Source organism: Prinia subflava, chromosome 6, assembly GCF_021018805.1.
Source record: "Prinia subflava isolate CZ2003 ecotype Zambia chromosome 6, Cam_Psub_1.2, whole genome shotgun sequence".
NCBI classification, from domain to species: Eukaryota; Metazoa; Chordata; class Aves; order Passeriformes; family Cisticolidae; genus Prinia; species Prinia subflava.
Window position 1 is genome coordinate 12,451,223 of NC_086252.1, and position 12,950 is coordinate 12,464,172.

The window sequence follows — 12,950 nt, forward strand, 5'->3', positions numbered from 1 at the left end:
TCTTTTATTTAGCACACAGATCTAGCACAGTACATGGGCCAGCATCCTGGAGGACTCCATTTGTGCAATGTTATGGTGAGTTCCTTAGAAGACTTGTATCCCTTAAGGGATATATGAAAAACTGTGGAGAAAATCTGCCTTTGATGATGTAACAAGCTCCCTCTCCATCTCCAAGCCTTTTTTCAGTTAGCCCCTTTTCCTATTTTCTGAGCCTGCAAGCAGACATTCAGCTTTTGTGAACAATGACATCTTGTGGCAAGGAAACCTATCTCTACACGAATTTGTATCCTCTTATTGTTACAACACATTATTAATCTCTCTAACTAAAAACTCTCACATCTCACTCTCTTCTCGTTTGGAACTACTTTCATACTGACAGTCTTTTAAGCTCCTTGTATTTCTCCCATAGCTTTTGGGATTGATTGACTGCATCTAACACAGCCAAACATGTACCCTTACTTTATAGACTGACGTTATAATAGTCTCCTGCTCCCCTTTGTATGCATCTTCACATTTAATGAACTTTCAGGACTGCTGCTGCAGGCTGGCTTAAGGCTTCAGTGCAGATGTCTTCAGTGAATGCCTGGGTCCTTTTCCTGAGCAACTCCAGTTAATTTATCTTACAGCTGTCAACAATAACTTTGTATCTTATCAAACTGCCTATTCATCTGGCTTTGTCAGATCTCTCTGAAGTTCCTCACTGTCACTTCTTATCACAACTAATCTAAATACTTCTGTCATCTTCAAATGTTGCCACATTGTTCACATCTTTTTCCAGATAGTTGTTAAGCAACATCAATTCTAATGAAGTTTTTTGCGGCCTCAGATTTTAAACATCCTCAAAGCTCAGATACATCTGAGATGCAGTGTAGTAGTTTTGGCACAGATCTCAAGGGTTCTGCTCCCAGACATGCTCGTAAAGCACATGGAGCACATGGCTGTAATATGTACTCACTGGCATTTCTGTGAGTAAACACTCGCCAGCTGCTCTGCTTTCCCATGCGGAATCCTCCCTGTCAGCAGCAACTGAACTGCAAAATTATTTACTGCTCCTTCAGGAGAGTCATCTATTTTGCTTCATTTTTGCTGGCAAATGCTGTTTGTTTTTTCTGAGTGATTCCTATGGAATATGATATAGGTATGCAGAATGTTATAGGGACACTTTTCTAGAACAAAAATGACCTATGGGTGTCACTGTTTTTCCTCCTCTTCACGTTAAACCTCTGGTGAAAATATATTTTCTCTGGTGAAGTCTTACTATTTTTGCAGTGTTTTGTTTCTATATACTGTCCAACTTCATACCTTGTTTCAGCCCAACTTATTGTACCCTAGGCTTACTTAGACTACCATGATGGTGGGAGTTAGATGTTTATTTCTTGGCTTCCTTTCTTGCTTGGTTTTCTTCTTGCTTGCTTGCTTGTTCATCATATCTGATTGGCTGTATTTTTAAAATCAGGTCCTCATGTTTTCTCCAACTTGAAGCCAACAGTTCCCATTGCCAGGCCAGTCAGTTCCCTGCTCTACTGGTGGCATGTGCAGCGGCCCTGGAACTCAGCCAGCCGGTGCCATCTGGCTCAAGGGGGCAAACCTTCAGCTCCTTAGGCTTTTCTTTTGTCTGGCTGTGTGTCTTTGTGTCTGTCTTGAGCACTGCAATCAACACAGCTGCTGTTCTGAAAGCTGGGGTCTCTGTTTTGGCAAACTGACCTTGCTCCTGCAATCAACAGTCCATTTCTAAAGAAAAGTTACATTTCAAAAACGTGCATTTTCAGACTGCAGTTAAACTGCCCTCCTGGCCAAATATTCCACCCTGAAAACCTCAGAAAGCTGTAGAGCAGTCATAACCCACCACAGCTTTCTCCTCCTCAGCCAGCTCTACTCATTTTTGGGATTTTTACTGGTTTCTTACTTGCTCTGTCTCCACTTCGTTCCAGGGTTCTCCTGAAGTTCAGAGTTAATGTATCAATGCAAAGTCACACAAAATAATTTCAGTTTTTTGTTGGCTTTTCCAGCTCTTCATGTTCCAGCTTCTGCGCGGCCTGGCTTACATCCACCAACAACACATTCTTCACCGTGATCTGAAACCCCAGAACTTGCTCATCAGTTGCCTTGGCGAGCTCAAATTAGCTGACTTTGGTGAGTCACAGTTTGGATCCAGCTGTGTATCTGCTCAGACCAAAGCTGTAGCATGCATATAGATCTGTATCCACAGCCAATTAAGGCAGAGAAGCATAACCTTTTCTTGAACTTCAGGAAACTATTTCTGTGGTCAGTCCAGCTTTTCTTGTATTTATACTGATAGGTGCAGGGATTAACCTCATTTAAGTCAGAGCAATTACTGCCATATAAAACTAGTTCAAGGGAACAAAGAACCAACCCCTCTCTGTTCAGAGAATAATGTAATGTGTAGAGTCCACAGCAACGTGTGACCCAAAAAGCTTTCTTGGCATTGGTTTGGGATAGCTGCTTCAGTCTCAAATGATAAAGCCCTGCAAAACACAGCCTATTACTTGATTTGATCTGCCCCAGAGGTATATTCCAGAAACATTTTCTTTGTCGATTGCTTGTAAGCTGCATTGAAATTACTTGTGTTTAAAGAGAAAATAATGTCCTATGTCCAATTATTATCACAGCATGTACAGGTAGGAGGACTGTCCTAAACCAGCATTTTTTTGTTGGTTTGTTGGGTTTTTCTTGCAGGCCTTGCTTGTGCCCAGTCCATCCCCAGACAGACATACTCCTCTGAAGTTGTGACACTCTGGTACCGGCCTCCTGATGTGCTGCTTGGAGCTACAGCTTATTCTTCTGATATAGATATCTGGTACTGACCAATATCAAAGTACCTGGGGTTCCCTGGGAAAAACCTTTTTTATCTGAATTAAGTTAAATCAGCCAAAGTTACAGTAGATACAGTTGTAAGTAGAGGAATTAACACCTGTGAGCAGAAAATTTGTGAGCAGTATGGAGTTTTGTAGAAGTTTCATAGAGGGTTTATAGAAGTTTTTGGGAATGATGTCACTACATCTCAGCTATGGATTGATACAAACCTCATCTGATAATATTCATGAGAGATATGCATCTTGTCTGGTAACATGTATGGAGCATTTTCGTGTCTTGTGACAGAACAGACAGAACACTTTTCCTCAATGCAAGTATACCTATGCAGTCAGCTGAGTCAGGAGTAACTCTGCAGAAATGGCTTTTTATAAAAACAATGGATCCACAACTGCACCACCAATTACTTTGGCCTTGGTAACAGAATGTGACATTGAAGGGTTTCTCAATGAATCTGGAGATAGAAAGGTGTCTGAGATTTTAATTATTTCTGTGATATTTTGTCCTTCTTCTCCAAGACCATGTCTCAGATTCAGTCTGTATTTCACTGAGGAGAAGGGCTGTGTCTGCTAAAGCCTTGTTTCCTTATGAACTCCACCCCAAAATCCAGATGTATTTGGAAATCAAAAGGAAACAAGCTGCACATTCATAGCAGGCAGAGGAGTCTCTGAGAGGGTACAGAAAACAGGAGAGGATGATGAAAGCTTCACGGGTCCCAGTGGCCTTTTGGGCTGGCTTGGCTGTGTAGCTGGGCTAACTGGTAGGTTCATCAACCTTTTGGCTCACGTCTGCACCAGCCTGAGCCCACTTCCAGAAGCACATTCCTGATTTGCTCATGGACAGTGTGCAGCTCATGAAGTTGCAGGAGACCTTCCTTATTCTGGGCAATTTTACATCTGTAGATGGTATTGCAGCTTCACCCTTTCTTCAGACCAGTTAAGTACCTGTCCCAGCAGGACTTATTCTTAACTACTGCAGAGTCAAAGGCTGGGAAAAAGTAGGACTGCAGCAGGCTGAAGAATGTGCAAGAGGGGTGGCTAAGCTTACAAACAGCAGAGCTCCAGGACTTCACAGGCTGTATCTCCCTCCAGAGGCCTGCAGCTTATCAGACCCTCCAGTGACCTAAGTCTGGAGGGTAGGTCAGGGAAACGGAAGTGTTTAGATTGTTTACTTCCCTAGGACTGCTGCTAATTTAATTATTTAAAGACTTCTCTAAGGAGGAAAACCTTGCTAAATTCTAATGGCTTCCAGCTGCTAAGCCAGTCTAAATAGTCCTGTCTACTACCCCCACTACCTGTCATTTTTCCCTGCAGACAGTCTCTCAGAATGTCTGCTGAGTTTGAAGAAGATGCCTGCCTAGCAGATTGGAGGGTGTGTATCAGGCATAAGCCTGTTGTTTTTCTCCCTGGAAGCTGACCTCTCTCCAAAGCCAGCTATGCACAGAAAGCGTGTCATTTCTGCCTATGCAAAACCAACATCCCCAGTGCATAACTCTGCTCTGCTGTAATGAATAGCGGCGTAGGAGGGGTGTACAAAGATCCCAGCTCTAACAGCGGAGTGCTCTCCTTCCCACTGAACTACATCCACACTATAGGCACCTTTGTTAGAACGCCTCCTTATAATAACAACATTCAGAGTGTTTGCCCTAAAGAAAGATGTCACGCTGAGAGAATAGAGAGTACTTCAGCAAGCTCTATTCAGTAACTTCCTCTAACAAGAGTCATTTATTATCTTGATGTACACTGCATTTAAGTTCAATTTTTGTCTATTAGGAAATAATGTGAATTCACACAGATGTTACTTGTCTATTGGGAAGAAAGGAAAAAAACCCTATGTCTTTTGGATGCTGCAATTTACATGAAGGCAGGTCAGCATGCCCTTGGTAATGGCATGAGACAGTGGGTGTCAAAGCCTCGGTTTAAAGAAACCAATTATAACAAAATAAAACATTATGGCAATTCATGCATAGTGTGCTTGAGCAGCAGTACTGTCAGTGGGAGGCACATGGGAAGTGAATGAGGCCTTGAATAGATGAAGGAAGATATAGAAGGAGACTTGGTCGCTCTTGGACTAACTAGAAGAAGCTGCTTTAATCTCTCTGTATCTCTTTTCTCTCTCTTTCTCTTTCACTAACTCTTCAGGACTTTAGAAGATTCAATTAAGGGGTTTCAGAAGATTACATTGCGTATCAGAAGGACTTTTTTTTTTCTTTTTTTTGAAAAACACCAAGTGCTTTATGCACAGCCACGTTAGTGGCTGCAAACATCATGAATGCCTTAAGATGTCTTCTTTTCAGTCAGGCTTTCCTTGTATAATCTGCCATTAAAAAAAAAAAAAAAAAGAGAGAAAAAAAGATCACAGTGATTCTGGTAGATTCACAGTGAATCTGGTAGATTCACGTAGAATAGGAGTTCACACGCAGTCATTTAACATGGACCTGCCAGGCTCACTGCAGCCTTCTCCTCAGCCTGGTTCACAGTGCCCCACTGTGCCAAACTGGGAGAGATTGGCTAAGGGCTCCACTGTACAGACCAGGCTTGGTGATGAACAAGAGAAAGGTTATATTTCTGGTTAAATATAAAATTGGCATCTCCTAGTGCCAACAAAAAACCCCAGACATGGAGAGGGAACTCTGGGATGCCATAGAGATATCTTAGATCTTAATCCTGATGAGAACCTCTCCACTGTGTGATGCAGCACTGCAGACTGAGGACAAAAGTGCAGTGTTCAGACTTCCCCAGGGATTGCAGATGGATACAACTGTACTGTCTGAATCAGCTCTGCTTGTGCTCCCTGAATATCCCTGTAACTTCTGCTACTACTTTAGCTCTCACTGCTTTGATTCATGTGCATATCTGGCATTTAATAAAATATCATGTCTAGCTAGAGCTCTTCCCAAAAGACCCCTCCCTCTGCCCTGTCTCTTTCCAAGGTAGTTTTATAGGACTGAGACCCTCTAAGAAACTTACAGACTGGAAGGAGTAAGAAGACTTGAGAAATTAATATCAGTGGAGAAAGAAGGAAAAAGGGAGAAGCAAAACCACTCCAGATCTAAATATTTAGAAACATTTAGAAGTAAATGCTTTTGAATCCTCCTCATTATCAAAAGGATCCTCATAATGCTGTCAGAGCAGTAACTGTAACTCTCAGAAGGAAAGCTGAGGCCTCTACTGCGAGGCTGATACGACTACCATCAGTTTCCAAAGTTCTTGCACTTGCCAGTCTAATGGCCCTTTCTAGTTAGGCTATCAGAATGCAAACTGTGGTACAACATCAGCATCACTTGTTCCAAAAACACAGAGAGCTGTTTCTCTTCCCCCTACACATCAAGAGTACCTAAATTGCTTTGACCGTACCCAGCTGAACCTGTGCAATGCAATCAGCTGATTACAGAGCCCCTGTGGTTGCGAAGTAGGGTGAGCCATTTGGGCACGTACATCAGCTGTGAAAACAGTGTTGGGATGACAATGGTCTCAGTAGAATCTGTCTGTGGGCTCCAAAGTAATGTCTAATCATGTGGTAGTGCTATGAAACACCAGAAAATTCTATGTTGCAAAAGCTGTGGATTAAGTTTCGTGATGCCTGGACTCTGTAAGAGGATATTGGACAAGCAAAGAAGCTCATCTCACAAGAGTTGCCAAGGCTGGGGTACAAGAGGCTAAGGAAAAGTGCAGCAGAGATGTTTATGAAAACAGTGTTAGCTATGGATCTGCAAACAGGCTTGGCACCACCACCTGGTGTGCAAGAATGACCAAAATAAATACCGCAGATGAGCTGCATGCCAGGGTTCCAACTGACCACAGCCAGGTGGGAAAAGCAACTGCAGTATTGCAAAAACAAGGTGCAAGGGGTAACACAGGAGTATAGATGACCAGAAGAGATTACCAGTTCTTGCTAAGCAAGTGAAAAGAATACTCTGAGAGCCTGTAAGACAAAGCTGGGTTTCCAAGAGTTGAGCTGAAAGGACTCAAATATGATATAACCAAAGAAGAATGGGACTGAAACCTGAAAAGTTGCAATGGTGAAAAGACAGAAAACCTAGGAAAAAATTGAAGGAAATTATTATAAATAAATGAGTGGAGTTTTACACCACACAGTAAGAGATGGGAATAACTGCAAATAGGCAAGTCTACCTTGATCACAACTGTTTCATCCTTACTACCCTGAGGACTAATCCACCTTAGTAAAATGAAGCAATTTGGCAGGTGTTGGGTTTTTTTTTAAGCTGGCTGGTTTGTTTTGATGCAAGTGCAGAGCAGAGAGTGACATAAAAATAAGAATATTTTAATTTACTGTTATGACCAGGTTTTTTATGTTATGAAATCTTGCCTTCAGCTTTCCAAGAAAGAACTAATTGCTTCTGAAGGAAAATGGCTATAGTAGTTAGTACCTCTGGGTTCTTTCTGCATCTAATATATCCTTCAAGCCAATTAAGTATGTAGTACCTCCCTGTTTACCTTTCCTACTGTAAATACTCCAATTCCATACCCTTTTCTCGTGGGAAGTAACCTTGTACTCCACAGGCTTCTGCCATGACCCTTTTTTCACATAGTTTGTAACAGGATTAATGGACAGAGACCTGAAACTATTTTTTTGGTACTGCAAAAAAAAGATAGTGCTTAGTGGGCTTCTCTTCCAAGGATATCACCTGTCTTGTCTTGCTGATGAAAAGTGATTTTTTTTTTAGTGGGTGGTGCTGATGAGAAAAAGAAGATGGGAACAGACTTGTATGGAACCTTGACTCCTTCAGGATTTTTTCTGAAATCCTGGAGGCGTGTGAATGTAACTTATCTTTGGTCTGCTCCTGTCGTGTTTGACTTGTGAGCTTATATCAAGATTTCTGCATTTACAAATCAGGATTTATAAATTTCCTTTCCAACAATTATCTCTGCCTCTTTCCCCACCCATCCTAACAATCATATTAGATATATAATTTATGTGAATGAGTGAATACCTTGGGTTTCTTGCAGGAGTGCGGGCTGTATATTTGTGGAAATGATCCAGGGTCAGCCAATATTTGCAGCAACTTCTGGTACTCATGAACAGCTGGAGAAGATCTGGGCGGTGAGTAAAATACACCCTGAAATGGAAGAGAAAAAGAATCCATTGCTCCAGCCTACTTCATTTTGAAGTCCTAAGTATAGATCCTGTGAATAGCAGAAATAATTTGGTCTAATCTGCCAAGTTCATAGCAGACTTTGTAACCCATTTTATATTTAGCAACTTTCTTACAGACACAGGAGTAAATCAAATTACTTCCCTTTGATGTTTGTCATCTCATCTAAAATTTAAAGCCAATTAAAGTGACATCAAATTGAGGAAGGCTTAAAAGGTGTGCAGGTACTGCAAATTCTGTTGCTTCTTTTAAAATCCTTTACTTACTGTAGGATACAGCATACCACATTCTCACAAAGGAGCTCTAATACTGCCCCAGAACTGCCTTGAAAATGGCAGGACCCTGAGGTTTGTCAGAAATCCTTCTTCAATTTAACTTGGCATGTTTTGTACCATGCAGTTTATGGTGCAGCTCTAGAGAGTGATTTGACATAATGGAAAGTGTGAAATTACTTTATAAAGGTAGCAGTGAGTGAGAGCAACATATTTGGGAGCTTTCTAAGTTGATTTTTCTGCTGGGGAAACAGCAACACAGAGCTCCATTCCTAGAGCAGTTTGGTAGATCTGAGGCATCAGCAGCACTGACAGGTTCTGTGCGTTCTGAGTGCTCATGCTGACCCTGTACCGACTCCACAGCAAGGTCAACCTGCGCATTCAGATTAGGTCTTGCTGAGGAATCACTTGGTCTGTTCAGCCTGGAGGAGACTGAGGGGAGACCTCACTGCAGTCACAGCTTCCCTGTGAGGGGAACAGGAGGGGCAGGCACTGATCTCTTTTCTCTGATGACCAGTGACAGGAGCAGAATGGCCTGAAGTTGTGTCAGGGGAAGTTCAGGTTGGGTACTACAAAAAGGTTCTTCACCCAGAGGGCGGTTGGGCACTGGAACAGGCTCCCCAGGGAAGTGGTCACAGCACCAAGCCTGGCAGAGTTCAGGAAGCATTTGGACAACACTGTCAGGCACACGATGGAATTCTTGAGGTGTCCTGTGCAGGGCCAGGAGTTGGACTCGATCCTTTTGGGTCCCTTCCAAAAGATTCTATCATTCTGTAGTTTTGGTGTCTGCCCTTTCACATCTCCTCCCAAGGATTTACTCTTATGCATAGAATGTTTCTGAAACATGGCTTCTCAAAGGAGAAAGTACAGAAAAAATCAAATTCATGAGAATCATGAGAAATTACTTTATAGCCATTAGAGTGCATAAGTCAGATTTTTTCCAGCTTAACCACTTCATGCAGAAAGCACTTCATGCTTGGTAGGGTTTTCATCTCTGCTTGTAAGTAGGAATGTGATGCATCCAGTTCTTAGACTTGAATTCAGTCCATTTAAATAAATGCTGAATTTCTCTTTCATAGAGATTGGGAGGAAAAAAAGAATTATTGGGAAAAAAATCCGTACTTGGCCAATTAACAAGGTTCAAAGCCAGGGCAGGGTCCAGTTTCTCAGAGTGTGAATGAAGGCTATCCTTACACTTATGTCTTGAAATCTCTGGATACATATCCTGTGGTTTTGCATTAGAGGGTTACAGCACTATCATAATTTCTCTGGTATTATAACTAATACCATGATTAATAGGATTTGTGCTACAGAAGGCAAACCCCCCCCGTATTTAAAAATCATGAGGAAGTTTAAAGAGCTATGAAATAATTAGTGCTTTTCACAGGAGGTTTTATGATATTATACAGCCTGGAATGAGCCTCTATGTTAGACCAAGATTTCAAAGCTCCTTAGAGGCTTTCGATGTCTAACTTGAGGTATTTTGCCGAGAGTGAGGTCCAGAATGGGGATTCCTACTGTTTTCTAATAGTCGGTTCCTTTCATCTACTGCTAGTAGAGGCACCCTGCACTGGTAGAGAGACCAACTGCATTTGTGTGCATGAGTCTGTATCACTCACTCCATGTGGGACTGTTGGTTCACACACCATATAGATACCTGGTTGGAAAATCCCCATTCTGTGGAATGTGTTTGTCCTGTGGAACCATCAGGACTGACTGGCTGTCGTTTTACCAAAAACTCTTCTAGAGGCAAGTGCCACCTAAAGCAGTCTCCATTTCCCATCTCTATCCCCGGCTGCTCATTGCACTCCTGTGTCGCCTCTCACATGTGGGGCTACGTGAACTGAGGACTCTGAAACTTTGTTTTCTCCCTGGCTTACCCTAAAGGAGAACAGCTTCTTTGCCCTTCTCATCCTCTGGCTGCACAACCAGTGGCGCTAATGAGCGCTGGTACTCATGAAGGCCTGGCACAGGAGCAGGGCCAAACGGGAAGGAAGGCTGGCAGTGTTGGTTATGGAGGTGTGGCATGAGTGAATGTGAACACCAGCGTCTCCAGTTTGCTCATGGCATGGAGAGCAAGCAAACCTGGCAAACTCAAGATCCATCATTCAAATTTTGAGAGGCCAGGCATAGGATTTGCATGCTAAAGCTCCATCCTATTGATTAACATCGTGCTAACAAAGACTTCATGTGGGCTGGATTAGGCTGCAAAATGCTGCCAGGGTGCCTCTGTTGCTGAGCCAAACATTGTGCCAAATGAATGACTACGAGGCTCCTCAACACAAAACATATAATAATACTTCCCCAAAAAATTAAGGAAAATCAGCCAGGTTGATTCCATCAGCTATGTCATCACAGGAGAAGCAAGCAGTTAGAGGACAGAGAGAAAAAACAATTATTTACACCATCTTAAAACACTTGCTGAAATACAGACACTGTAAAAATGTTTCTGGCTGAAACTGTGTGTGAAACTGTGAACCTGCACCAAGACCTTTCACTACAGAGTGAAGTATAGAGAAGTTGCTTTGTTTTGTCTGATGGCAGAGAGTTAACATCTAGATTTAGGGTGGATACACAACAGGTAAAACAATTATCAGAGTATAATTAATTTCAAATAAATAACTGTAACAGGTTGTCTGATTTGGCAAGGAATCTCACTAAAGGTCCAGGGTGGGGAAAAAAGAGAAGAGAATGGAAGAGGGGAAGGGGAAGGGGAAGGGGAAGGGGAAGGGAAAGGGGAAGGGAAAGGGGAAGGGAAAGAGGAGAGGAGAGGAGAGGAGAGGAGAGGAGAGGAGAGGAGAGGAGAGGAGAGGAGAGGAGAGGAGAGGAGAGGAGAGGAGAGGAGAGGAGAGGAGAGGAGAGGAGAGGAGAGGAGAGGAGAGGAGAGGAGAGGAGAGGAGAGGAGAGGAGAGGAGAGGAGAGGAGAGGAGAGGAGAGGAGAGGAGAGGAGAGGAGAGGAGAGGAGAGGAGAGGAGAGGAGAGGAGAGGAGAGGAGAGGAGAGGAATCACTTGCCCCATTACATTGGAAAACAAAGAGATGCAAGTTTACAGGTTGGAAAACAATCTTTTGTAAGGAAAAGGCTCAGAAAATGCAAATATAAATTCATACAGCATTCAGTGATTGGTGCTCTGAACGCTTTCACTCCTCAATGCAGTAAAATGTAATACTTGCTGTAATCCTTATATAGAAAAGTATAAGCACACACAAATAACTATTTGTTTAAATTCTTCACCAAAAGAAGCAGAATGCTGAGCTGGCACTGTCAAGTATGATTTTGCTATGCATTGAACTTACCCAGTTTCCTCTGATGCCTGTGGAACTGATGTTTGATGGCTCACAAGAAACCTTGAAGAATGAGGGCCCACTGAGCAGGGCTTCCTGGAAAGCTAACAGGATAGTAAAGAGAGCAAATTCTGGATTCAAGTTCAAATTCCAACTCTCCTGTGCATACAAAGTTTGCTTTGCTGCCCTGCTCACAGGATACACACACCAGTCAAGATGACACCCCCACGCAGGTCTGTCAAATTACCCTTGGTACGAGCCAACTTCCAACCTCCTCAGCTGGCTGGACACTGCAGGACACCTTCTCTTTGGGGAGCTTTCAATCTTCCAGGGCTGATTTTAGAGGTGAGCAGAGACAAGGATCCTCCCCCTTAGCCTTTGCTGTGGCAGGCTGAGTCCATAAGCAGTTTGGAACCATGGAACTCACTTCGCTTCAGAAGCCGCTGTGCTAATGTGTGCCAGCGGTGAGATGCACACAGCTTAGTGGCTGTCTTCTGCAGGTAGCTGCAATTGTCACAGCTGTTTCCCAGCTGTGAGAAAAACAATCAGCTACCTGAGGCTTTACAACTGCCACAAGCTGGCTTTATATTTCTTCCTTCTTTAATGTATTTTTGCACTGATGCCTGTTTTCTTGCAATCTTAATACAAATTTTTGGGGGTCAAGTTCCCCATATCATATAGCTCAGCTTACATTTTAAGGAACAGGAATTGTCTGTCACATGCAAAGGGTAACATGAGACAAAGGGTAATGTGAGACAAATCTAGTGTTGGAGAAGAGAAAGTGAATAAAAACCCTGAAACTTTTCATGTTAAAATTTCACTGCTTTTTAAGGAAACCTGATAATTCTGGGGGTTGTCTGGATGAAAGCTTTGCATGCTTGGAGCTAGCAGTACTGAGTTATACTACCACTTCACATGCTGTGAACTCTTCTTAAATATGTGGCTTTATCTCTTTAGCACAAATCATCCATATCAATAGGCACAGGGCACTTTGCATGCATTAAGTAATAATAACAACACTAAACATCCACAACTGCAAAAATCTATATATGCTCGATCTCACACATTTCAGCAACTAAAATGAAGTTGGAGGAGACTTTACTGGCCCAGACTTTGCTCAGTGAGCAGCTACTGCTGAAGCCCAAAATCCCCAATAAAGGCCAAAGACACTGCTGAAGCTCTGCATCCTTCAGAGTGAGGCTCTGCACTGCTTTCTAGCTCCAGCTACTAGATTTGTCTGCCAGCTTTACTTCTTTACCTCAGAAAGCAAGGGCTTCTCTCAGCGCTCACAGCCTGTGCAGCTGTGGTGTGGGAGGACACTTTCAGCACCGAAAAGGGCTCAACTGTGTGACCCCTGACTGGCAAACACAGGCAGCAGTGGCACCTGGCAGTGGAGCTGCATATGCCTTCACTGATGTTCCCAGCAGCAACAGCATTGAATCTCAGC

The 12,950-nt window shown here is 42.9% G+C and overlaps 2 protein-coding genes across 2 annotated transcripts in view; one reads left to right on the plus strand and one right to left on the minus strand.

Moving 5' to 3' along the window:
- ALS2 (alsin Rho guanine nucleotide exchange factor ALS2) overlaps nt 1-7,839 on the minus strand; it is a 53,127-nt gene extending 45,288 nt beyond the window's left edge. The window contains exon 1 of the mRNA XM_063400280.1: nt 7,787-7,839. The gene's annotated coding sequence lies outside the window, so the exon portion shown is untranslated. The remainder of the gene's footprint in view (nt 1-7,786) is intronic.
- Nucleotides 1-12,950, plus strand: part of CDK15 (cyclin dependent kinase 15) — a 35,484-nt gene that overhangs the window by 6,319 nt on the left and 16,215 nt on the right. The window contains exons 5-8 of the mRNA XM_063400283.1: nt 13-75; nt 2,010-2,133; nt 2,698-2,818; nt 7,803-7,896. Coding sequence (XP_063256353.1) covers nt 13-75; nt 2,010-2,133; nt 2,698-2,818; nt 7,803-7,896 — 402 coding nt within the window. The remainder of the gene's footprint in view (nt 1-12; nt 76-2,009; nt 2,134-2,697; nt 2,819-7,802; nt 7,897-12,950) is intronic.